This window comes from Echinococcus granulosus (genome assembly GCF_000524195.1).
Source record: "Echinococcus granulosus chromosome Unknown EG_S00193, whole genome shotgun sequence".
Lineage (NCBI taxonomy): Eukaryota > Metazoa > Platyhelminthes > Cestoda > Cyclophyllidea > Taeniidae > Echinococcus > Echinococcus granulosus.
Window position 1 is genome coordinate 1 of NW_020170573.1, and position 26,235 is coordinate 26,235.

The following is a 26,235-nucleotide window of genomic DNA, read 5'->3' on the forward strand; positions in this document are numbered from 1 at the left end:
GTTGGGCTACCACAAAGACAATCACTTAGGACCCTCGCGCATGCAGGAACGCACACACTTTTCACACTTCCTGGATCAAAGCCCCAGAGGAAAAAAGCATATGCAGCAAATGGCTGAAGCTCTGGAGACACAAAAGAAAGGCTAAAAAACTGCGACACTACTAATACATCAAGGGTAAAAACCACCCGGAGAACCTGTGATAGGGTAGGCAGAGGGACTAACAATAGAGCCGAAGAGAGTGGTTGAAACAAAAAGCAACCTTGTTTAAAAGTTACATTTGAATGAACAGATCTATTTAATTTCCCTCAAATCAGCTACCACTCTGATGGCATAATTATGCTCATAACTATGCTAGTAGCATTGCAGTTCTACCCTACGCTTACGATAAAGTTACCTTGATAGGTCTACACTTTGTAAGGTCATTAGGGGTAACCTGAGCTATGTAAAGGTGTTTTATTAATCAGGTATAAATGTAAAAACGTTTTTCTGGTAACGACACAATAACGAAGGGAAAACAATTGCTGTGGATATAATAACAACAAGGGGTCCGTCTGGCAAAACCTGAGTTGCAGTTAGATCTCATTCATGTTTATTCACTCAAATGTTTCCAAAAATAAAAAGCAAGCTAAGAAATCAAAATCATCAAAACAAGAAAATCTGCTGATCTTAATCGTAAAATGCGAATGCACGAATAAGGCCTTGATTCACAAATAATAAAAAAGGAGGAAGTGTGTGGAAAAACCGGGCTTACGTATTTTTCACCGGCCCAATCATCCAAATTGTGGATGAGATTTGTGATTTCCAGTTTCAATGGGAGGATTTCGCATTCCAAACACTCTAGACGGGACTAATGAAGGAAGAGGTGAGGGGACTTATGGTATGCCCAACCTTGTGAAGATCAGTATGGATGGCTCTGCATAACTCCTCCTCATTGTCAGTGAGCATAGTCTTCAACTGACGCAAGATATGCTTCCTCTCTTCGAAGGAAGATGGTGGAATGTCCACGAAGGGAACTTTCAGCTTTGAGATCTATTTTTACACAATAAACACGAAAAGAATTGCTTAAATTTTGTTGCGTGTACTTAAATTTCCGATTCATATAAAAAGGGTGCAGAGGCACAAATAACAACACGCAAATTACGGCGACAATGAAATATTGAAAGAATAAATTGAGCGTCAGCAATATTTACGCGTATCGTGATTATTTATTTTTCAAAGTAGGATACTTTGAAGTATATGTATGTACTGCTTTAGCAGTTTGTTTAACCATGCGTCTGGTCATCCGGGTCCTTGAGTCTTTGCAGATTGTACTCCCTCATGGCGGCATACTCTCCAGGCCATGATAATAGCCCCAGCTCCTCCGCACGTTAGCAATAAATTTTCATCTACCCTGATGCGACTTCTTACGAGTTCAGGAAAGACTTGCGGCGCTATGTATGTATCTTAATGTTGGTGAAACAAACATGGAAAAACATATGGGAAAAATAAAAGATGGTATCAAAGAAATACATTTCTGTATTAATCAAATGAAAACAAAATTGTGAGATGCAGTGATCTGCGTTAAAATGATTCAGATTGTAAACTAACTCCGTTCTTGGAACCCAGGTCAGTAATTTTGAAAGTGTTAGATTTTCACAACGTGCATGTCGGAGTCTAACCAAATACGCGATCTATGCCTTATATTTCTTCTCATATAACGGTAGATTATAAAAAGGGAAGTATCCAACTCATTTTCGATGTAAAACACATTAATCTATGACCTCATACGAAAAAATACGACTCAAGAGTGAAAGGTATCATAAAACACTTGTACTAAAAAAAGAGGAAATGATTTGAATGAGTTAAATCCGGAAGAAGAAATGGCAACTCCAATCTGGCCGACAAACGTCACAGTTGGAATCACTAGGCGAAATTAAAAGTGACATGAGGGATTTTACACTAAAATGATAAGGCTAGGGTTAAGGTTACTAAATTTACAACGAACCACCTCGGATGTCTAAATTCGTGGGAGTATTGTCAGGTATATCACCGCGAAGATTACACCGACTCAAAGGTTTGCTGATGAATATTGCAATTTCGGACTACCAAACGAAACCTTTGTATAATAAACCTTTGTAATAATAGGTTTGATTGTTGCAACAGTTGCTTTTTGGCACAGAATTAGGCCATCATGTGGAAAGTCAAAATACAACAAATCAAAAGTACGCAAAAAACATCCAAAAGTATTGAATTTTCTGCGACAATCGAAAAGAAACCACAAACTAAACAAAAGGTATCACTTTGAATAACCAAATGAGGCAAATGAAGGGACGCACATCAAGCATCACGGAGAGGTCTGGCGAATTGTACAATATTTTAAGGAACGCACGCGACTTAAAGGGGGGGTGATTATCGCAAGGTCGAAGATTCTTCAGGTGGGGAGAGGTTCGCAATTATATGCAGCCAAAATGAAGTGAATAAACAAACCGTTCTTTTTCGTTTAATTATCACTTTGTACTTTTAATCAATGTAAACGAAACGTAAATCACTTGGGGAAAACATATCACTCATTTCTACAGCCCCCTGACAAATGCTCGAAATTAGTTCAAAGCAGTACCATTTGTAAGTAAAATATGAGTGGACTATCGTGTAAAATGTAGTGGCATTTTCAGGGTGTTTTTAGATACCAAAATTACACAACACCGTCCTTTACATTTCAAGCGTAGTTCATTGCGACGAAAGTCTAGTTGTTTCAGTGAATCATCTTAAAGCACAAATTTTCTTTAATGGTTACAAAGCCATTGCACAAATCTGATTAAATGCCTTAAGCTTGCAAACCGATCCATTGCCGAATTTCTGGATTTAAATTTGAGCACTGCAATTAAAATCGACTAAGTCTAATTTACAGACGGAAACAGTCTTCTTTTGCATAATGGCCTTCGATTTATACGAGATGCTACTACTGGTTAGGAGCACTTTGTTTTACCGGCTTGTGTGGTAAGCTCACTGTGACAAGCTTGTGGGGCCCCTAAGAATGGACCCGAGTCTACTGAAGGAGCGGGAGGAGTTTTTGCGTTGTGCAAAGAATATGCCAGTTGTTGAGAAACTGCGTCCTCAAGCGCAGAACGCGTCTCAAATGAATGTCAGTCCATCACCGTCTAAGAAACCCCTTGTCTCATCTACCAGGGAGTATCTTACCATGGACATTCGGTCACAAAATCAGGGAAAATTTGCACTTCTGTCACGCATCGTGAAATACATGAGAGTATCGTTGCATATTCTACATAATTTTTAGCGCAGACATTTGGAACGGGATTTGCATCCCCTTTCTGTCGAAGAAATACTGGAAGAATTACAACTCCACGAGACCCCACGATCCGATATTGTGTGGCTAGAAAATGAGGTCGGATGCTTTCATCGTTTTTCACCTAAGACACTTTCTAGGTTTGAATTCTTTCCATTTTTTTGAACGAAGTGGTTCAAACACTCGACCAGCCCTGGGTTTTTTATTATTGGGATCTTTATTATGCAAAGCAATTTTAATTCATCCCTCATTTTGTCGTAATTTGTGATTTGGTTTTCAGGCTCTCCCCAACAACCCCAAGATAGCTTCTACTCCAGACAAAAAGTTCAAGTTTATGCCGAGATATGATATACGCTCCCGAAATGACTTGTATCAACTTCTGAAGAGGCACGAAATCAGGGGACTAGGTGGCATTTATCTTGACGATATATGCGAAGCAATTCCTGATGCTGAAAAGGTTCTTCAAGTGAGCCAAAACTGATAACCCTTACCATATTCCTTAACTTTGGTTCAATTAATCTACTTTCATAATGTCTTTGGGTTTTTGTAATGTTTTACAAGTTAGGCATCAGCACTCTTATTCTCTTAAACTACTTGGATATTTTCGCTCGTTCATGTTATAAGTTTTCATCCAATTTGCCCCGAAATTCAGAAAAACCACTTCTTGGTCAAAGCAGCGCTTTATGTTCTTGCCAAACTTCATTAATTGATTCATAATTTACAAATTATAGAGTCTCGGGGATACAGTAGTGCAAGTTACTACCCCTCACGACAAAAAGACTGTGCTATTTTTTAACGACAAGTCCTTCGACCTGAATGTTGAAGATGGTAAGTCCGTCTGCTCTCTTTTATCGTTACCATGAACCCGAGGCAGTCTAAGTATGCAATTACTTGTCTAAATTGTAATGCATTCCCGATTAAGGCCCTAGCGGGTACCCATTAATGGGTACGAAAGTATTTGTTCCTAGCTGCGACATCCCATGTGGCTGAATAAAGTAATCCGTCAGATTTTGAAAGCGCCAATTATTCGCCGTTCCAATTTTCCCAGAATTCAAGCAGCTTTGGCGAGCTGTCAGCGTGGAAGGTGTGCATGAGGGAAAAATTGAGGAATACCTTCACAGAAACGGCATCATGTCCATGTCTGCTGACAAGAAAGTATTTGTAAGTCCCAGATGCAGACCCGTAACAGCATCGACACTTTCTTTTAAACTGGTTAGTATCATTATAATTGTGTCGCCCCACCTAATGTTAACATACACCCCACTTTGGTGTCGTGTTCTCAAAATCCCCCGTAAACGTTTGTTCTGGTTTTTCGTGCATGTACTACCGTAAACATGCACTTACCTCTCATCACAGCTTTTATTCCAATTTTACGCATTGCATCGCTGTGTGCTATTTAGACTCCAGCAATCAAGCAAAAACGGCGTGGTCAACGTCAAAACAATCGTCCGGTGAAGCTAAGGGATAACGAGCATTTGCGAGACATTCTAAAGGATTTCTCCGACAAAAAACCCTGATATGCTTGTATAGTTCTACGCATTGAATGTCTTTCAATTACTATGACTATTCTCCTGTCGGGTACTTCGCCCATTGGATTTTTGCTCACGCATTTCCAGTAAAATTAATTGTTGGTTTTTTTTTTCATTTCATCACGTTGAGATTAAATGCACCAACCGTTAGTTTCTACCTACAGCCCTACCAAAGTTCTCTTTGTGTGCGTCTGTTTACGTCGTTCATGTTTGTATGCTAGCTCGGGTAACTCTATCAAAGCGGTGTCCCTGCAGCGATGTCCTGCACTTTCACAAATCGGTATTTAATATATTTATTCACGAAAACGCTTACCTGTAACTATCTGGTCAGTGTTGTGGGTGCAAATCTCGTGCCAAGGAAAAGGGAAATTGATACGAAGTGGATAGCAGAACCATTTCGAGAATGGCGGATACTTTACTGTTTGTGATCGACGCTTTTTTGCAAAACTGAAACACGAAGCCAATGCCGGTATAAAAGTGAAATTAGGTGTCGGCGAAAATGTACGAGAAGAGGGACCTCCACAATTCATTGTATTAGTGGTGCTTGCAATAATGCCTGATAGTTTTTGTCAAATCATTGTCATTGGAATTCGTTAAGGTTGTGAAACAGGGTGTGCCACAAACCCGAACGGCCCATCATCGAAGCATAGTCGGCCCCTTTCATGGGTTTGGTTAACACCAGACGTGTTCAGATTATCCCCATTCAGTTGGAAGAATCGTTTTGGAGACAATGGTGTCGGACCTGTGGTGGATCCCTAGCTGGCCGCGTAGTTGTCGGATTGGACCATAAGCTTGCACAAAGAAATAGACAGAAAATAGTGTATTGCTTAAAGCGCCAGTTCATAGCGCCAACTAATCACACTCGACACAATATGACCACCATTTCGTACAACACCTACACCAGACCGAAAAGATGTCGCATCATGAGAAATGTGTTTATAAGTCCGACAAGGCATCAGTCAGTCAGTCTTCTAGCTGGTCCGGCCGACTACTGTGCCTTTTGATGCTGTATCTGCGATGGTGGCAAGAGCTAGGCGTGGCATTGGTGGTACTGCCACTAATGCGCACCTTCCTTTTCTCATCATTAGATCTCCTCTTCCGTTCGCACCCTTCGCCTTTCGTCTCTAGTTCAAGCTGCACCATTTATTATAACGTTAATACTTGTCCCTTCAACTGACGCTGCAAGAGGGTTGTGACTGATCGGTCTCGATTCCTCCATAGTAGAACATAGCCTTGCTTCCTATGGAAATACACGCAACAAAAACCAACCTTTTCCTGATGAATTTGATAGGTACAGTGACTATACAAGTGTGCATCTTCTAATGTAACACAAATCTAACCTAAAGAGAGGTAAACTACAGTGCTCTAATTTGACATTTTCTTACTTCCCGGATAAGATTAAGTCATTGTGAAACCAAGATCAGAAGAGAGGTCAGAATATATACCAAAAGACGAGTTTTAGATTTGCCATTAAACAAAGATAAATTTGGGACAAACCCATACTTGAAAGAACAATTTCGCAAGTCGGATAGACTCTAGAGAACACTTTTGGGGAGGTACACCATCCAGTCCTGACTCCACAAAAGCGTGTGAAGAAACGGTCCCGGAGAGAAGCACATCACCAACGACGATTACAACCCTGGGGATTCGACCCATATTCTTGCACACCTTGCACGATCTGCTAGTTATTAAGCAATTTGCTCTTTAATCAAAATTTATGTGAGGACGGAGCGAAGACAGTGGTGTCCAGCAGTAGGAGCCAAGTAACACCAGTCCCCCAATCTCTCCACTTCACCGTAGGTCCACTTTCTCACCATACCGCCCACCACTCCCTTGATACGTGGGGGCCTGGTAACGAATCCAGGTTGTCGGAGGGCATGCGCCCGAGCGTTTACCATTTAGAGGGATCCGCGTTTACATTGGCTTTCTGACCCAGGTACACAAAGTACATGGTCGCAACATCTGGACATGTACGCGTACAGGTCAACGCACGTGAAAAATGGCGTAACCAGTGTCATCCAGGGGGAATAAGCATATAAAACGACTGAATGAGGTCTTGTTACTTTTAAATTGATTAAACTTTCTCTGAGAGCTTCAAAACGACCTAGTCTTCAACTTCTTTAAGAGGGTGGTCACCTCCCACACCAGTGGTGGGTAAAAAACTGAACACAAAAGTTTTTACTTAGAATGATAGACTAAACAAGGATCAGTATCAATGAGGCCTGCCACATAAAATGGAAATATGTAATATTAAGAATGACAAACTACCGAGAAAGGGTTGCATAAACACGACAATCCTTTGACTACAAAGGGCAAACCACTACTGGGCCCTGGCGAAGCGTTCGGCCACATCCTTCCAGTTAATGATTTTCCAAATAGCCTTGACATAATCAGGTCGTTGATTCTTGTACTGTAGGTAGTAAGCATGCTCCCAAACATCAATACCCAGCAGAGGCTTAAGACCTAGCAAACCGAAGAAAAGCATCAATATAAAAAGGTTCCCTTTTGACACCACCGTTAAAATAGAGCAGAAGAGGTTGCAAGAACCAACGAGCCATTAACAGACAACGCTGACAGCAAGGCTACCCAGCTACCTATGCATTAAGTTAGGAGCAAATGGTATTGGGATAGAATAAAACTAAATAACATACCTGTTGTTCCCTCAAGAGGGTCCTGATTGGCACACGTTGCAATACGCAGTCTACCAGAGCTCGGCTCGAGCCCAAGCCATCCCCAACCTGACCCAAAAACGGATACGGTGGCGTTGGTCATCTTTTCCTTAAACGCTTCAAAAGAACCAAAGTCGCGTTTAATGGCATCAGCCAGAGGTCCGCTAGGCTCACCGCCTCCAGTAGGACACAGGTTGCACCAAAAGATACTGTGATTGATGTGACCGCCGCCGTTGAATTTAAATGCGGGCTGAACGATAGAAAACCACACTACAGACATTGGTCCAGATTAGCCAAAACAAACTAGCGATCGGTATAAAACCAAATACTTTTATATTACAGAAATGATGCCTATCACCCGGGAGCCTTAAACTCCTACCAATCGCCTCGGGACATAAAATAAACGCCAATAATACGGAAGTTAGACAAATAGACAGTTAAAAATCACGGCACAAGGGCATGCCACAAATGGCAGTGAAAGAACACAAAACTTCGTGGGTAATGCTCATGTTGATTGAGCTGTAGCGGAAATAATAGCAAGTTTACCCAAGACAAGCACACCAAATACGGAGGCAAAAAGCCTATAATGGCACCTGCAGTGATATTATTGTCGAAGCATCGCCTTTGTGCAAGGCTTCCGTCATCTTTTCTTCAACGATATTCAGGTTATTTACATAAGCTGCGTGGTGCTTTTGATAATGGCACTTCATGATTTCGGCAGAAATAACAGGCTCAAGCGCCCCAAAATCATAAGGAAGATCCGGAAGAGTGTGCTTCTTCGCAGATAAAACGCGGGTGCATCTGAAAACTGATCCCAAATGGCGACAATGTAAACCCAACCAGAGCATAACGAAAGACAACCAAAAAGACCGCGATTACGAAAATACCGTGGTGGCCTTCGCACTGGAAATAGTTTCATGAAAACCTGTTAATTCGTATTTGCAGACAGAGACATTTCCAATAAGGAAATACCATATTATAATGCAACCTTACACCTTACAGATTACAACTTGAAGTCATGGCTGCGAATCATTGGCATAAAGCAGCCTGGTCGCACACCTTGGTTAAGTTAGTGCATCGCTGTCGAGTAGTAAAATTGTAGACGTCTACCCAAAAGGTTTCGTTCTTTAGAATTTGATTTAAGCGTAGTGCTCTCTTTGAGGGGCCAGCGTCAATATACTTTATTGTGGTAATCAACTTGAAAATTTCTCGCTTTACATTTCTTTGATGTTTTGCTTGACTTCTATTCTTCAATGAATCCGCGAAAATTGTTGTTATCTTTAAGTGTCATTCCCGATTTTTAGGCTTCTATGGTGTTTGCACAAAATGATGTCTATTAGCTAAAAAGCTATGTGGGGACGCATTGTGAGGGCTAAAACATTACTTTAAGTCACATCTTACATACATCGCTTGTGTTCTTTTGTGTACCTATAGTTTCCACCATCATTGAATACCGCTAAATAAGTTAGGGCAATCTATGTTTTTCTTCCAGCTTAAATAAAATTTTGCCCTATTTTTTTAATGCAATCGACGTTAGGTTCGAATGTTGGCGAATCGTCGAATCAAGCTTTATACCAGAATTTTTTGGAGTTGAGTAAATTCTCCAGGTCTCGTAAGTTCCAAATATAGTTCTTTTGGCATTTCGGACGTTGTGAATTTTCATTAAAACCCTGTAGACCATCTAAAATAAGTTTTTGATGCTTTCCAAGGTGTCAGATGGAGATTGGGGTTAATCTATTGGTTATCAACTAGTGGCCTATGCCAAAGCATGGCGGTCTCGGTCTCACATTGGTTACTGTGGTGTTCGTCGTTTTGCTTGTAGCTGGCAGGTTGGTCAAACGACTTCAGGTTGTCAGCATTTCGTGAGTTCAATTTTTTTTGTGAAGGGCTTATTGCTAACAAGTCTGCAGTCGGCTATATCCTTACTGTGGCATAGTGTCTTGTACTTTTCCACCAACATTGGTTTGTTTCCTATTCAGTGGGAAGCTCCGTGTAAATATCAAAACAGTTTTATTTTTATCCAAAACTCGTGTCTCATGTAGCATTACGTCCATCTAGTCCCTGTAGAAGTTGGGCTTCAGGAAGTTCTTAGGTGAAATTGAGCCTTAACGCGTAATCTGAAGTTGAATGAGATAGGTTGTCGGTTCGAATTCCAGTCTCCTGAAAGAGTACAACACGACTTCAAGCACGCATCATCTAAGTGTAGCATTCTTCATATTACTGTTATTCCCAAAACTCTATAAAGATACCGTTTTATTGTATGTGTCATCTACGCGGTTAAATTTTGAGTGGTGTAAGTAATGTCAATTTATTATTAAATTTGGAACCGAAAATAGGTGCGACATGGTCGCTTTTTATAGTGACACCCAATAAATTCATGAAAGGCGCTGGTGATTATTGCAAAGTTTTCTAGAATCTGTTATCGCGCTTGTGAGATAGTAAGTTTTGCGGATGTAATCTATGGTTTTTGGCGGAAAACAGCCACAAGTAATGGGGTTTTTTGGACTGCAGGAAGTAATGGATGAACTGGACAGAGCACTATGCGATGAGACATCATTCCACGATACAGCTTTGAAAAACCCCTTTGTCCACTCCATTCACATCTCTCCAGCTCGTCGAGTGCAACTGTGGCTTTTCGCTGTTTTCGTCTTCCCCTTTCGTCTCATTTTCATGTTAACCTTTCTCTTCCTCACCCTCTTCTTTGGCGAATTGGCCACCCGAAGGATGGATTTTTCAAAACCTATGGCTGGTTTCCGGAAGCATATTCTCCTGCCAGCCTTCATATTCTGCGGTCGCATGCTTTTCTACAGCGGCGGTTTCATATGGGTGGGTCATAAGGGCAGGCGGGCCAGCTGTGAGGAGGCGCCGATTCTTGTGCTGGCACCCCATTCCTCATTCTACGACTCTCTTGTCTTTCTCTCGCTGGGCATGCCCTCTGTTGTAGGTAAGACGGAGACGGCGCTTTCGCCCATTGGTTCATTTATAAAGATGACTCAGCCCATCCTGGTCAATCGGGATGACCCGTCATCGCGGCAGAATACGCTCGCTGAGATTAGGCATCGAGCCCTCTCCAATGGCATGTGGCCACAAGTCCTCATTTTTCCTGAGGGCACTTGTACGAACCGGTCATGCTTGATTAACTACAAGCAAGGTGCGTGGAATCTGTGTCATGGTTTCGCTGCCAATCTGTAGGCCCGTCACCTTCGATGCGTTTTAGGAGCCTTCACCGTTGGATGTCCTGTACAACCGGCAATTTTGCGATGGGGTTATGCGGTGGTAAGTCGAGGAGTATTTGCACTTGTCTTTCTGGTCCTGATTCACGCTCATATATGTCAGATAATGATGTTCACTTCCGAATGTTGGTTACCGTTTTTGAATTATTAAAGCTCAACTTTTGACTGCAAATTCCATTTATTGGGCCAAAAATTTCAGTTTAAGGCGGAATTACCCATACACAAGGTGTTGTAATGTTTTCAAGAGGTCATACCAGCTTTGCGGCAGGACTGCATATCCTCAAGTCACTTTTGAATAAACCAAAAAGTCAATGTCGTCGCTATTTCCGTCACAACAGCCGCACCGCGCCTTACCTAGTCTGTAATTATGATTTGTAGGGTGAATAGCTTGAGATGGCACTAGGTCTCCTCCCAATGTGATACATGAATAGAATGCAATTTATCTGCCATTTATCTGCTATTCTTGTAATAAGCAACTTTAAATGGTTGAGGGAACTATCTCATTTGGTGTCTTATTCGGTGAAATAGGGGTGTTGTTTTGCATCTCAATTAAAGTAAACAAAATGCTGTCCCTAAGCGGTTCGATTATCTCATTTTTCAATCACAAACAGTTGTCTTTTCTATCCTCTTGGGTGAACATAGCAAATCATTTAAAGGTCTCTCTGCTGGCAGCTCAAGCGTTCAGGAGAGTTTTGTGTTTCACGGCGAAAATAGGCAGTAACTTAAACTTTTTAAACAGCTCTGAGCAATAAGCATCGATTTTAAATATATACTGTTCTGTTATTATGAAACACGAATGTATGTTCCACTTTTTCAAACGCTGTCTTAACAGTGATGTAACGTGGGAAAAAAACATCGCCTCAATTACCTCTGGTACCTTTTTGAGAATATGCACGTTGTCCTTGCGTTGTGGTACCAAATCGAGACCCCAAATGCTTGCTCTGCAGTCAGCATTATTGCAACCAAATTCTGGCATTGTGCATTGTTTACTTTTGATACCCTTATCTTTTCGGGGCTACCCGCTCGCTGAGGTGACAACGCTTTACGAGGAGGCAGACACTGCGTAAATAGTGGTGATTAATCGTTACTTTAAATGAATTTCGCCTTAGTAGACATGATTCTTCATCTATCCAGCCGGAGACTGAGGCTTTTTTCTCATTACAGGATAGCATAACATGGACATGGGATGGTCCCGGGATGTGAGTCAAACTCGTGCTCAAATTTCATTGTCATTTATTGAGGTCATACTCAAGGCGGTTATTGTTATCTGCTTCTTCTAGACTCGAGCTGCTCTGGCTTACTGCTCTTCAGCCTTACATAACACTGGAAATTGAGGTGAACTTTCTTAGATGATCAGACTGCCGCTAGAGGTCTTTTTGTAGATGGGGTCCATAGATTTGGCACTTTCAGCCCGATTAATTTGCACTATTTTTTAATTTGTTTTCTTTAATCAGTTTTTACCGGTCTATATCCCCAATGAAGTGGAGAAAGAAGATCCTCAACTTTATGCTAAAAATGTGCGTGCCGTGATGGCCAAGTAAGTTCTGGTTTTTTTTCATTATAATCAATTTTGGATAAGATCTGCGCGATGGACGAGTGTTTGCTCATTCATAAGCCATCCATTATATACACTTAATATATGAAAAGCAAGTTTGTGATTTTTTTTAAACCCTAAATGAGGCCTTTATCACACGCGAGTGGATAATTGTACGAACTCGGACATTCATGCGGAAGCTTAATAAAATCGTAACTTCGCACTGAAGTTGTTACTGTTTGAAAACTTTTAAATAAACTGGGAATCAATGGGTTGCACTCAAAAAATTTTTTGCAATGACGATAAGAGGAGGATATGTAGGGAGTGTTTGCCTGTTTCACAGGGTGGTTTGACCCGTGCTTCTTGCCAATACTTTAATCGTTTCGGCCTTATCTGATATTTCAATCCGAGTTTTTATCAAAGGTGTCCGTGCTAGTATGACTAACACGGGCGCCACACCATCACTTTAGAGTGGAAAATTGAGAGCCCAGTGCAGGTGAATGCCAGTAAGACAATATTTTCTACTCCCCATGATTGAATAGAATAAGTGGACATTATAATCTCCACCTGCTAGGGTTCGTCTGAGTTGTTTAGTACCATTCTCTCCCCCGCCTTTTTCCAGGGCCGCCAACCTCCCCACAACGGAACTCAGTTTCGATGACTGTCACCGCATTCGTAAGGCTATCCAGTTTAATCTCCCCATGGCCTGTCATATCAATGAGTACGGCAAACTCACAAAGTATCTGTAGGTCCTACCTCATTGTTTTGCCCTTTGAATTAGAGTTAATGCTATGCTTTGCGCAAGCAAGTTGGTTAATGGGAAATGAATTGCTTAACCACTAACACCTCCCGATTCTTATTTCCTCATGATAAATAGAGGCTTTCCTCCAAATGCTTGACTTAATAATGGATGCATCAAGATGAATTGATGAATCTAGACTTTGGGCTCGTGGATGCACGCCATTTTAGTCTATAATTGGAACACAGACGACTAGTTGTATTACAGATTCGCTTGCGTGTTCCATAACTTCTCGGTTTTGTCGGAATAGCATTAACAAGAAGTTAACGTTATTTGAGATGGGTGGGAATTGGTCACTTCGCTTCATGCGATTTCTTTTCACAAAGACTGTTTGCGGAAATGGTAATAGAGAGGGCTTACGCTGAACGCAGAACGAAGTTAAAACACCATCTCTCGAGTATTTACGTGAACGCAATTTTAAGAACTAAAGGTCAACCTTTCTTGGTCCTGCTAGGGCACCGTGAGGTCTCCGGAACACTTCTGCTAGTTTCAGTTTTTTCTCGCTTATCTTTTACCCATTGTATCATCAACGTAACTCTTGCAATTCTAGAACAGGGTTACATGCACCACTAACATGTGATTTACAAGTATATATCGAATCGGTGTAGTCCAAAATTTCGTTGTGTTTGTTTTGGGAAAGCGAACAAATTTGGGAAATGCCAAGGCTTAGTTCGTTTGTTCGTCCTCCCAGGTTCCGCGAGCCTCGATCCGAGGGTCAAATCTCAACCAGCCAGGTAGCCTACGTGACTGAACGTCTCCTCTCCATGGCCCAGGCTGCGCGCGAGTGGTACGCGACAACTATGGTGGCAGGGTGCTCTGAGGCCTTGACACCCTCTAAATTGGCCTACATCTTCCTGCCCTCTGGTTGCGAGGCTACCAGAGACACGCCGCGAGACAAAGTCACCCTGCTTCGAAAGGTGGTGGCTACGCTTCCTAAAGTAAGGCTAATTTATTTGTGCATTCGACACGGAGTCTGTAACACCTAATGGTACATAAACACCAAAAGTCATGTGATAGGTCGGTTGTCTATGTTAAATAGCAGGATCAAAGGACCTCCGTCTGGCGTGCACAACAGAGTAAATTCAAACCTTCGAGACTACCCATAGATTATTCCATTGGTGGGAGGGCGGGCGTCCCTTAGATATTGTATGAATTGGAGAGTTGAAGGTTATGACAATTGTACAGCAGACTAAAGTGCTTTGTCTTTCTGTATGTGTTCTGCTAGGCCTCTAATGGTCACCCGGACATTCGTATCTTGGTCGTTCATCTCTGCTTCCTAATGTTCTCGTCTTCGCCCTCTGTTGCTATGCAACTGGCATTTCAGGTAGGTTCTATCATTCAGCAGATGAGTTTCCTATGTATATTTAACCCACATTGCTTCTCTCAGCACATGCTTGACTACAATATGTAGGATTTTAGGGCTAGAATCTTGATGCTGCCTTTTGAGGAACTCGATTTTAAGCAGTGTTAGATTTCAGCTATCTTTAAGTGACTCTATTATATCAAAACTGTGAATTAGTGATTTCTTGTGCAATAGCAGTAAAAGGATTAGAGGACGGGAAAATTCGGGTGGTTTTGCGGTATGTGAAAGATTTTGTCATTCTAATAGGTAGTCAGCGAATTCCTGACGCATGGCAAGTTTTCTGCTTAATGTTTTCTCCCCCGTTTGTCAATCCGCTCTCTCCCGTGCAGACCTGTGCTCTGAAGCGCTTACTTAGCTTTAATCTCCAATGTACCAATTCGCTGTTTGCGCGCCTGGTGTATTTTACACTTCGTTTTTTGCTCTTACTTCATCACTTCTCCCTCCTCGTGACCTTCAGTGGTCAAACAGATATTAATATCATTTATAATTCCTAACTTTCTGTGTAAACGTAAGTTTGGTGCCTTATTTTTCTCAATTTAAATTTAGTTGTGATGCGAAGTCTCGTCGTCGTGCTCGGCTAGCTCTCTATCTCGCACACACAATCTGTGCACAGATCTACATGATATTTTCAATAGCATTTAGCGGCATGCTGGTTTTACGATAGCCCATTCACTTTTACCAGTGAAAATTTGATCTGGAAGGTCCGTTTTTTTGTTCAACAGGTATTCTTGAACATGATAAGCAAAGTTTCGTAGCGTGAGGGCATTTAAACTGTGTTTTGTCTATTCCTTCATGGTGTAGGTTTTTGACACAACGACCACTAATTGTGCCTCTACTGCTGTACCTATCGGGGACGGTGGCTGTGACGGCACGGATAATTTCGCCTCGCGATCGATTTCAGCGGATGATGCGGTTCGTCTTCTCACTGCTTCATATCACCTCTCCACCGAGGAGGTCACTGCATTACTGCCTTCTGGCGGCACCAAGGAGGGCTCTCACCACCCTGACGTCATTACACCGGGTTCGTTTAAAGGACCTCAGTTTTCTTTACCTTTTTTCCTCCTGGCTACTACGTCTCCAGTGTTTTGTTTAAACTTGCTCGGGCTGGATTTTTAATGGGCGGCTGACAAATTGGTGCTATTTCCAAGTTTTCTTGCAGACTGGTATAGTATTTTTACTCCGTTCAACCTATGGAAAAGCTACTGGTACGAACGGTGCCCGAGTGAACCCGAAATTTTGAATTTACAACAGTGAGCGGAGGTGAATAGTCCCCAATTGGTGATACTTGCGTTCATTTTGCACATCGCCTCGTGTACCAGTGTCTAACTACTGTACCAAAAGCTTTGACGAATGAGGATCAGCAGATTGTCTAAACTGTATTGAGACAGTCGACTTGTGTCAGGTTATTTTCTTACCCAGAGTACGCTCACGTCTCAAAATCGCGAGTATACGCGAATGGTCATGCTTGCCGTCCCCATGGAAAATCTTGTCTTACTCAATTGCATAGCTGGCCATTTGTTAGTTAGGCGTCTGAAGTGAAGTGCTCCACCCACAGACTGGCAACGAACCATGGTGGTCGAGATCGCCACTGATAGATACACTTGAAACCGTCCTTGAAACATCTACACCATTGAGTCATGTCTTATTGCTGAGGAGTTGAGCTCCTCATCTCCACACAAACAGTGTCTGAAGTCTTCTGTTGATATGAGTAGTCGCGAATTTTACACCTTCGTCCACGACAAACTTCGACATCCACCAAATGCTGTTGTCAGTCACCCTGAGTAACGGTGTCTGGACTGCACCGGACTGTATCACGACGCCTGCACTGGCTGCTATTGCTTATGCAATAAAAAATATGGTTTTTGGTTTTGCCTGTACTTCTGCCAGGGGAGCATTCTACTTTTATGCATGTCTACTCCACTGAAAACCCTGATTTGTCATTGTCACCTTTCGTATTTGATTGCCAAAACGGTGACGCTTTTTCTAACTTATGAGCAACCACAAATTCCCTTGAAGATACTTTCGTGCTGATATCAAGGTGTAGTGTTTGAAGCTCTTTACTTCAGGAGGAGTTTTGCCTAAGTGGATGACTCCTTGTACTGTTCGAGGAGATGAATGGGCGAGTTTGGCAATTCTCTTCGATCTGTTTTTTGAAAATTCTGGTCCTTAATTTAAAAATCAGAAGTATTTCTTGGCTCTCCCACAATTTATAACGCAAATTTGTCCCTGTAGTTGTGGGTTGACTCCGTCTCCTTGAGTTTATTTACTTTCTAATACGTACATATGAGCAGTTCAATGAGATCCTTTTTATCTATGACCTTTGGTCAACTATTATCTTGCTTGGCTATCCCATCAAAATATATAGAAATATGCATGGCTTCTCGCAGATTAATGTTTCTGCCATTTGTCAAGGTGAAAATGGTTGGATGACAAGCTTTTAGTTTTCGCTTTATAGATTATCTGGCCCAGGCAATGAGCAGCCACCATCCCAAACTCGTGTCTATTTACGAGGACTACAAGAACGAGCTCATTCGCCTGCGCGGTCAGTCGGAGCGAGCTATTTCGGAGACCTCTTCCACTTCCAACTCCATCTGCAGTCTCTACAGCTCAAGCACCGAAGAAGTCGATTTCAAGCCAGGACATCGCAGGGAAGCCTCCAACACTTCTGTCGCCTCTTCTACGGTCTCCCTTGAACAGGCGGCTGAGACTGATCTTCGGAACCGCGTTGCTACTCCGCTCACAAACCGAGATCTATGATTCATTCCACCCTCACCACCTATACTGTCTTCCGCCATTCTCATGTTATTGTCATTTCAGTCCCCTCCCTTATCGATTTCAATCTGCAAACCGATTAGCTGAGCGAGCTGCTCTTCCTCTCTCTCTCTCCCTCTCTGTCTCCATCTTTTATTGTTGCATTTTTATAAGACATGCATTTATGCAGCTTCTGGTGTATCCCTACGCGCCGTACTGTTTTGATGGGGATATACCTACCTCTCTCCCCCTGTGTCCTCTTCCTCCTTGAATAAAAATTTTATTAGAGTTGTTGTTACTCACACTGCCACTGCTACTGCTTCCACTACTGTTTTCGTTGTGATCATTTTTACAGTTACCCCTCATATGCACTCGTATTGAAAAAGGTGCCTTTGCTATCCTAACTTACCCTCTCTTCCCGATGCACTGTGTGGTGTGAGGTGACCGCCTGTATAGACTAACCGGCCTAGCTGCATCATTTTGTCCCATCGAACGTCATTCATTTTGCGTCAGTCATTAAGTAAGTGAAATAGGTCCACTCCTTAACGAAGCTGGACCAAGATCTAAGTTGGTTGAGCGATTTGTGATTTTTCTGTAGTCTTCTACAGAGAAAACAAAGTCGTCCAAATCGAGATTATGTAGTTTTCAGCGACATTGGCTGCCAAAAGTCTCAACGTTTCAATTAGACGATTGAATCGGTAGGAAATGTAGAGAATGGAGGTTGATACATGGCTTTTTGCCTTTCAGATTGATAAACGCCATGGACGTTGATAGTCCGGATGATCTTCCCTCAGAAGACGAGTGTTTTAAGCGCTGCGAATTGTTCTCCCAGCTCACCAACACCAACAACGCCCTAGCCATGATGTTCCTCCAACAGGTATCTTGGAACCTCGAGGTAAAGTCAAATGCTTCTACTTAAACCTTATCAGTATGTGTATAAACAATTATTAACTGCACTTCCCACTTTAGGCAGCAGTTGAGCGGTTCTACGAGACCATGGGCGGTTTACCAGAGAGAAGCAGGTAGTGAGGCTTTCATTTCATAAAATATCCGAATTTGATGTCTTGATTGGCTTAGCAAGGCCATTGAAGGAATAGAGCAATGCACAAAGGTCATATTTACTTTTATCCCACGGAAATATCAGTCTACTGAACTACGAGGAAGAAGGGGGGTTGATCCTCAAACACACCATAATTTTGAATCATTTTTCGATTGAAGATGTATTTCTTTGAAAGTTCGTTTTGAGAAAAGATTTACTTCGTGCCCAGAGTTCGCATTGTGAATTATCTTTTGTTTTAACTGCGATATCATGCTGTCATCAGAGGCATCGAAAGTGGTTTATGTCAGAGTAGTGCTTCAGCTATTCCAACAAGTTGGATGTGCTTGACTGAAGAGCATACTTTTAGTCAAGCTCCTGCCTCAAAATGTGAAAAGTGAGATGGGAAATCTTTGTCAAGGAGATGATTTTAAAACCGGTAGTGTGGTGGTGAATGTTCAAAACACGAGCATCGCGCGAAAATCGCATACCCAAGTGAACTGCAAATATACCTCAGTAGGAGATTGACGATTGAGTATATTCTTAGAAGTTATTTTATTTTGGAAGAAATGCAGTTGTAAATAGGTGGTAGAAGGAGTGCTTCTTCAAGACGCAACCCTACTAGAAGGCACAATTGTTTATGAATAAGCGTTAAATCCGTGCCTCTGATCCCGAAACAAATGGTAGCGCTTGGAAGAAAGAAACGAAGCCAAAAAGCCCACGCCCAATCCTGTGGGAAAATAAGAAAACACAGATTACTTATTTCAGATTTTAGGGACCTATGTGCCCCACCTATTTTCACATTGTCTAAGTGGCCGCCTAAGAGTGTTATTCAGACACTGTGCTGCGTGTTTATGAAGGACGTAACAGAAAAATGCTTTATTTGCAATCAATCCAAGTTAAAAAGACGTCATTTATGGTCTCTGGTCCCTAGATTGAGTCACCTACTTCTTTTATTGTCGGTGGTTCCAGAAGAACTTTTGACGTTCACCTAAAATGTCATAAAGATGATCTTGTGGGTAGAGGATTAAAGCACCAATGTAGGCTTTGGATTTAAAGACACGTATTTCGAATAATTACTCCCATTTCCATCCTTTTTTGAATCACTTTTGATATTTCTCGACCTCAGAAATATCTTATAAAACAGCAACAAGTATTTTGGTAGGGCGCTTTTCTAACGGCTTTTTTTTTCGTGTCCGTTAGACCCCAACCCCAATCCTGGTCCTCCGCACCCGTTATTGATTTGACCTCGGACAGTGACGAGTTGGTAGTGGCAAAGGAAGGGGAAGAGACGGAGGAAGTGGTGGACAAGCAGCACGCACACCTCTTTCGTCTGCTCTCCTGGAATATCGATGGACTAAGTGTGCAGTCGCGCGACTTTCGAACACCCGCGGTCGTCGCGCTTATTAGAAGGTGAGGGGGGTCGGATTTCCTGTTTTCTATCCTGCAGTGCGGACTCACAAAATGTGGCAAGTGATGCAAGCAACTTGTCTTTTGATAGGTGGGATTCGTTTGTGTGTGTAGTTGATTTCTGTGGGTAGGTATGTTTAACAACTGTTTTGCACTAATCACTTTATGCCTTCTTAAACTTGTCATATCTTCAGAGAGATGTCAGTTTATTTGTACACTTAATTTCCGCTTAGCATTGATTTTGAATAGCAATACTTCATACAAATCCTCTGAACAAGCCTCCATATTTCTTCGTTTAGCCTATTGAACTGAATGAGTTTTCTTTTAGAACTTGAATCATGAAAATATGGCTATTTAAATTAGATACCTCATTGAAGCTAGAACTGAGATTGAATTAACATCACGTGCTTCTCCTTTGGATCCATCCGGAGGTACCAGAATTGCATTTCGGTGCTTTGCGATTTGCAGCGAGAAGTTCCACGTGGTTTGCCTGCAAGAGGTGGTGAAGGAGTCTTTGGCCTACATAAAGGAGCAATTGACCTCGCTTTATGAGGTCTTCCATCCTCAGGACGTTCAAAGGCGCGACTACTTTCCTATTATCTGCATCCTCAAGCACTCCGGTCTCTCCATCCTCCCCGACACCTTCAAGGTAGTCTGCTTCACCTCCTCCATTTCATGTAAAATGGGTTAGATTATCATTCTATAATTACTTTCGAAGAAGTTAGAAAATTCTTGAAATATATGAGATTTGTGAATTAATTGTAACCTTACGGTAAGGTGCAATTGGTTTTTATTGTTCATCCAACTTTTTCGAGCTATAGTGAGCCGTAAGTTATTTTTTGGAAGATGGGTAATTTCATATCAAAAGCTGAGGCATAATAGGGCATCCGAATTCTAATATTTTGTATGATTATTTGCTTTTACGCCTCACGGCCTTTAGGCCTAACTCAGTTATTTTTGAAGACGTTATAAGATTGAGAGTAAGGAGGTAGTTTTGTTTAAAAGCGTGTTTAAGGCGTGGGATGCTATTAGCCTGGAGCAGAATAAACAGTTTTGTGCCACTAGCGTGAGTCGAATCGTGAGAGGCTGCACAGTTATTATTACCATTGAAATGTATTTTCTTCTGCTAAATTATGTTCCGGTGTTCAGATTATCTCTGAAGACGCTATTAAAGGTACAAGCATGAAAGTGGCTTAGCTACCCTTTTCAATATTATTATTCCACACAAGTGGCGCATCCTTTTCTATACCTCAGACTCGTGTCAAAATTGTGTGAAATGTGGTAACGGGTTTTACCGAGTCGTGTCACAAACAGCTATATTAAGTTCGAAACCATGAAACAGTTGCAGGACATTCCTAGTCCAAGAATATCGGAGTTTTTTTAGTTTTTAAGCAGCTCTCAGGTGGGTATCGGTAGTACATGTTTTTGTTACATGTTTAAAGTGAAAAACATGTGGGTGGCTATGATTTTCCCATGAGACTCTGGTAGCACACCTGTTAACAAAGGTGTAGAAGAGTTGGCGGATGCATGATGAAGGGACAGAGACCGTGCCGAATCATTGGACATTCAGAGCTCCATTTTACTGACAGTTCATTTACTTGCCAGCCTCTGTCTCCACTCACTCGAGCTTACCGCTTCTCTTAACTGGCAACGATTCTTGAAAGCCACTAGACGTGTGATTCCGAATCATAGGTAATTCCTTTTCCCGGATCGACGATGCAACGTATCCTCCTGAGTGTGGATGTGGTCCTCGACGTGCCACATCTTCTACGCACCAATCCAAGGGCCCGGCAATGGGAGCAGATACCACTGCGGGTTCGCCTGTGGACGTCGCACCTGGAGAGTTGTAACCAGTTTGCTGAAGAACGTATGCACCAACTCAAACGCGCTTGGGGGGCCATGCAGGCCGCTATCCATCCTGGCTCCAGTTCTGCCAACGGCCCGCTCTGTGGCATCCTCTGTGGCGACTTGAACATTCGCGATAAGGAGGTGGGTGCTAAAGAGATAACACTGATTTGATTACACACTGAAATTTTTAAAATTATTCAATAACCTTACAAACCGCCTTTAATACACTGCCGTAGACTTGCAGGTTACACATATTTTTATTTAAATAAGCGTAAGATTGAGCTAAAACAGCAGTGGTCGAAATGTTTGGCATTGTTTCATATAATCAGGAAGAGAGGAAGACCCATTCTGTTTTTTCCTTAATGGCATAATGGATTACATAATATTTGAGGCGATTTGCTGGTTATGACGACTTTCCTGTAAGTGATGCCATAGCATTCGAAAGAAAGTGATCAAAATTTACAAAGGAATTATTCATTTAACGCTAAACACGCATCTATTTACTAACATCCTGCTGTAGACACATCTGGGATTGAAAATGAGGCTTGGTTCAAAGTGGGACATGGTTCTGATTTAATTTTCCTTGTAACTATAAAACAATAAATTATTGACAGATTGGGGTGGTTGCCAGTACTGTGATGTAGTGTCACTAAGACCGATAGAAAACGGTCATCACTGCCGCAGACCCAGTCCCTTTCATTCTAAACTAGCCTTCGTTTACACACCATAACGCAAGATCTGCCATTGGATGTGGATGGCCGTCTTACCTTCAGTCGGCATGTACTGATAAAGTAGGAAAGTGTGCTTGCATACGGGGTGGAAAAAGATGTATGACGCACTTTAGACGGGAAGAATTTTGATGTGAGAGTTCACCTTGCCTCGTTGTGGTGACTTGAATATTTACCATAAAGACCAATGTGGGAAAGCAGATAGTAGATAGTCTTCGAGTCGCTTTGGATTCACAGTGCAAGGTATTTGGCAGTACCGGTGGAAAATTGAACTGAGTGATTTGTTGTCACTTCGATGGAACCGCAGGTCGTCAATAGGCTTCTACAAGTTCACAATAACCAGTACAATTCACCAAAGCAGTTTCACTTGGCATAAGCGTATCACCTGCGACTGGAATAAATCGAGATCGATTCTGAATACAAAGTGTCCTTGTTTCCCTTCTTCTGTCACCGTCTAGCGGACTAAATTCTTCCTTAACAAATTGTCCAGGGCGCATTTTACGAATAGATGCTCTGCAAGCCTAAGAACCCAGTTGTGCCTGTGTTAAAATGTATCGTCGAAACAAGAATGAATCGGCCTTTCTGCATAAAGTCACAGATCTCTCAAGAGATCAGTGGTTAACATTCGAGATGAGGTGGTGGCTGTGCGAAGGGGAATCTTGATTATCTTTGAAGGCGATATTTAGCTAATAGCGATACTGCTTTGTGGATTTTCGGCGCAAAATGCTTGGCAATTTATAAGATCCCCCGGCGGGAGTTTTTTCTAATACATTAATGCGCTGTTATATTTTTTGTCACCAGAACATCTTCTTAATCTGTGAACACGATCATTCTTGGCTCATCTTCTGTGCGTTCAGCTGGAGTGAACTGATGAACTGACGAATGCCTGCATTAAAGGTCCCAATCATCCTTACGAGAGTTGCATACAACCACTCCTGAAGACATTTAAAAATGGGAGAAACGCCTTTTGTTTTGGGTCGAGGTGATAGATTGGAATTTGCTCCAAAATTGGGTTAGCGTAAGTCTCCACTTCCCAGTTTACTTGTCAATTTAGGTAGCAGAATTCGCTGGACCAGTAGATGGTATCGCCTTATGAGTTGTAGAATGGTGCGTGTAGTTTCACAATTAGCACACATCGGGAAACTTCAGCTGTGATGAGCTCACATACGCATTTTAATGAAATCCGCGGATAACATCTTGACAATCATTTTTTTTAGATCGAAGAGCTGGGCGGACTACCGCAGGGAATGGTGGACGTGTGGGAGATGTGTGGAGCTCGACCCGAGGCCAAGGCGACCTGGGATCCGCGGCGCAATCCAAACCTCCAGCTGGACCACCCGCAGTCGAACGGTCCTCACAGCCGTCCGCCCGCCTACGGTATGCGCTTCGATCGACTACATGTGCTTGGAGGTGGACTACGTCCGGTGGATTTTGAGCTGCGTGGCCTTGAGCGAGTGCCGGGGCGCTCACACTTCCCCTCTGATCATTGGGCTATCTTGGGCCACTTTGACTTCGCTCCACCTCCCACGTGACTTTGAGCAGCTAATCGATCGCTCGATCCGCGCTGCGTTGACTGGCTGATTTGAAACAGAGTGGTATCCGTTTTTTTTTTAAAAACGGGTGTTTTTTGCTGCATTTTTAACTCTCAATTGTCTTTCGGAGATTTTGGCGAAGTGCCAGACTCACGGTACGTGTAAGGATGGAATACTAGAAAGGTGAAGCACAGATTCGAAAGCACCGGATACCCATCTGTCGCTTTACGACATAAAATCTTTCTATTATTTCTGTACAGTACGACTCACTGCCTAAATACTTGGGTACCTACGTTTAGTATTGTTTCGGAAGTTTTCCCGTCTGCTTTTAATACTTCTGACTCTTTTTTTTCAGCATGTGCTGTAGACGATATAAAAGTTGCAAGTATTCTTACTGCATTCTATGGGCTTGCATCAATTTCCTGACGAAACATACATAAATATCGGTAGGACTTTTGTCTACGAGGCAAGAACGTGCTTCTTGCTTAGTTAGAGGTGAAAGGGCTTCTGGCCATTCTCCAAAAATATTGGCTTGGTAAATGTGCGGTTTAAATGTTTTGGCTTGTCCTTATTTTTTTTACATTCCCTCCAATGCTTAAGCTGAAACTGAATCAGTTTGACAGGCGTTAGATTATTAAAATTAACATTTGGCTTTGGTTATATCACCATTTGGGAACTTTTCTCCGTACACTCGAGTAAAACGGTATGGAATTCTTGGGATCGTGAATAAGTAAAGTAAACCTATGCTTACAATCTTAGATGCGTAAATATGCAAGACGGCCTTTTTATCTCTACAATCACCTAAATTTGGTCACTACATTCGTTTTTAACCATCGTTTTCATTATCCCGGACTCCAATTCCGGTGCCCCTCAAACGAGGGAGGCTATGTTTACTCAGCGTCCGCCTTCTTGTTACTAGAAGTGAGTTACAGCGTTTTCATCGTGCCTCAAGGTGCGGTATACGGAGAAGGAACATTGGCATCATAATCAAGCCGCCTGGATGTTAGCATTCAACACAGCATCCCAATGAGTCGGTGCATCAGTTACTTTTTCCCTTCTGCCCTCTCTCACATCGTACCTGATGTGTGGAATGTTATTCACGTCAGCCATTCCTTTTTTGCGAAATTTACTGTTGACATAGATCTGGGTCTAGGAGGTGGAACTACCAGAAGAACAGAGCCTTGGATTTAGTGATGTACAAGGGGGAGAGCGAAGCGACATGCGAGAAAAAAAACTACTTACCGACCGCCAGTTAATCAGGAGGACCCATCAGGCACCATAGTAGCGTATAACGGTCTACATTTAAACTACATTACATCTACTCGGTCAAATTGACTAGTTATTAGTGAAAAGGCAGGAATTACTTTGTATTTAGGTTTAAGAACTTGAAATTCATTCAGAAATGCTTGAATTTACATCTGGTAGACAGGTAGACTAGCTTAACTATGGCAAGATGGTGGTGGGTGTATGAATAAATGAATACGGGCAAATAAATGAGGGAAAGACAACAATTCCACACCAGTGGGACATGGTTAGTGAGAGGTCACCTTATGAGGAAGTAACCGGAGTTTCTGCTATTGCCTACGGGAAAAAAGACTAAACAGTTGTTTTGTCATTTCACAGGGGAAGTCTTTAGCTAACAAGTGGACAAACAAGAAACTATTTACCGTTTTATTGATGAGATAAAGGCGTGATTGCAGTCATTCTTGAAACAAGGAAAACATGGATCCATGATACACGTTCTGCTTTTTATCAGCAAGTTTATCATAATGCCATTAAATCGAAAACAAAAAATGGGGGTGTGTAAATTATCAAGAAAATTGGTACGAAAGTACTCTAAAGTACTTCTTGAATTTCGTACTTTACGTAACCAGATTTTCAATTCAACTGAACTTATGTGGCGCCGCAAGGCTTCCCTGAAGACGAAGGAAGAGAATGTTTGGGCAAAGTATGTATTGTCAACTTACAGAAGGACCTGGGCGCTACTGCCACGGCCCGGAGGCTAGCCCACCTGGCGAAAGTACAATTGTCGTGCTTCTAATTGAGCTCTTTATTAAAACCGAGAGTTACACAAACAATTTAGGTGTTACATGGCCTCTCCTCTTTTGAGTATTGTCCCCGGCACTCCCCTTGGTCAACATCCCACTTCAGCTATTACAACGTGATCGGTGGTGTAAGCGAAGCATCCACACGTCAACCGCACCAATCATCGAATTCCCATGCGACTGGGGAGATGCTTCATCACAACGTCACTGATTTTGCTTGGCAATTCCACTGAATCCGGAGTTTCGTTCTGTTTGGGAACTGTATTGGGTGACGAAGAAATGGGCAGGCCGTCAAGCGTGACGATAGCTAGTCGCAGGAGCACTGACCGAAAAGCAGATTCATGTGACGAAGGGCGTGATTCAACATGCTTTTGCATGCGGTAGGATTTCGTGTCTATTCCCTCTTGCCATGTCGACCTCACTTCAATCCTGCCCAGTCGTATCTGTTCGGGTTCTATCCAGTTAATGGAGAAGT

The 26,235-nt window shown here is 42.3% G+C and overlaps 4 protein-coding genes across 4 annotated transcripts; 3 read left to right on the plus strand and 1 right to left on the minus strand. All coding sequences in view use genetic code 11, as the record gives it.

The window, feature by feature from the left end:
- Window positions 1-3,013: 3,013 nt before the first annotated feature.
- On the plus strand, window positions 3,014-4,800 carry EGR_10136 (Transcription initiation factor IIE subunit beta; the record flags this gene model as incomplete). The annotated part of the gene is made up of 6 exons (XM_024499385.1): window positions 3,014-3,244; window positions 3,275-3,382; window positions 3,564-3,749; window positions 4,015-4,111; window positions 4,332-4,444; window positions 4,684-4,800. 6 exons carry the CDS (start codon window positions 3,014-3,016, stop codon window positions 4,798-4,800), a joined length of 852 nt encoding a protein of 283 aa, XP_024346190.1.
- Window positions 4,801-7,132: 2,332 nt separating this feature from the next.
- On the minus strand, window positions 7,133-8,329 carry EGR_10137 (Superoxide dismutase [Mn]; the record flags this gene model as incomplete). Its single annotated transcript, XM_024499386.1, has 3 exons — window positions 7,133-7,275; window positions 7,464-7,731; window positions 8,075-8,329. 3 exons carry the CDS (start codon window positions 8,327-8,329, stop codon window positions 7,133-7,135), a joined length of 666 nt encoding a protein of 221 aa, XP_024346191.1.
- Window positions 8,330-9,998: 1,669 nt separating this feature from the next.
- Window positions 9,999-17,167, plus strand: EGR_10138 (Lysophosphatidylcholine acyltransferase; the record flags this gene model as incomplete). Its single annotated transcript, XM_024499387.1, has 6 exons — window positions 9,999-10,669; window positions 12,871-12,993; window positions 13,739-13,985; window positions 14,273-14,371; window positions 15,212-15,431; window positions 16,866-17,167. 6 exons carry the CDS (start codon window positions 9,999-10,001, stop codon window positions 17,165-17,167), a joined length of 1,662 nt encoding a protein of 553 aa, XP_024346192.1.
- A 754-nt stretch (window positions 17,168-17,921) lies between these two features.
- EGR_10139 (5'-tyrosyl-DNA phosphodiesterase) lies at window positions 17,922-23,715 on the plus strand (the record flags this gene model as incomplete). Its single annotated transcript, XM_024499388.1, has 7 exons — window positions 17,922-18,056; window positions 18,131-18,183; window positions 19,401-19,610; window positions 19,648-19,734; window positions 20,076-20,256; window positions 21,300-21,596; window positions 23,401-23,715. The coding sequence occupies 7 exons, from the start codon at window positions 17,922-17,924 to the stop codon at window positions 23,713-23,715; spliced, it is 1,278 nt and encodes a 425-aa protein (XP_024346193.1).
- Window positions 23,716-26,235: the final 2,520 nt, after the last annotated feature.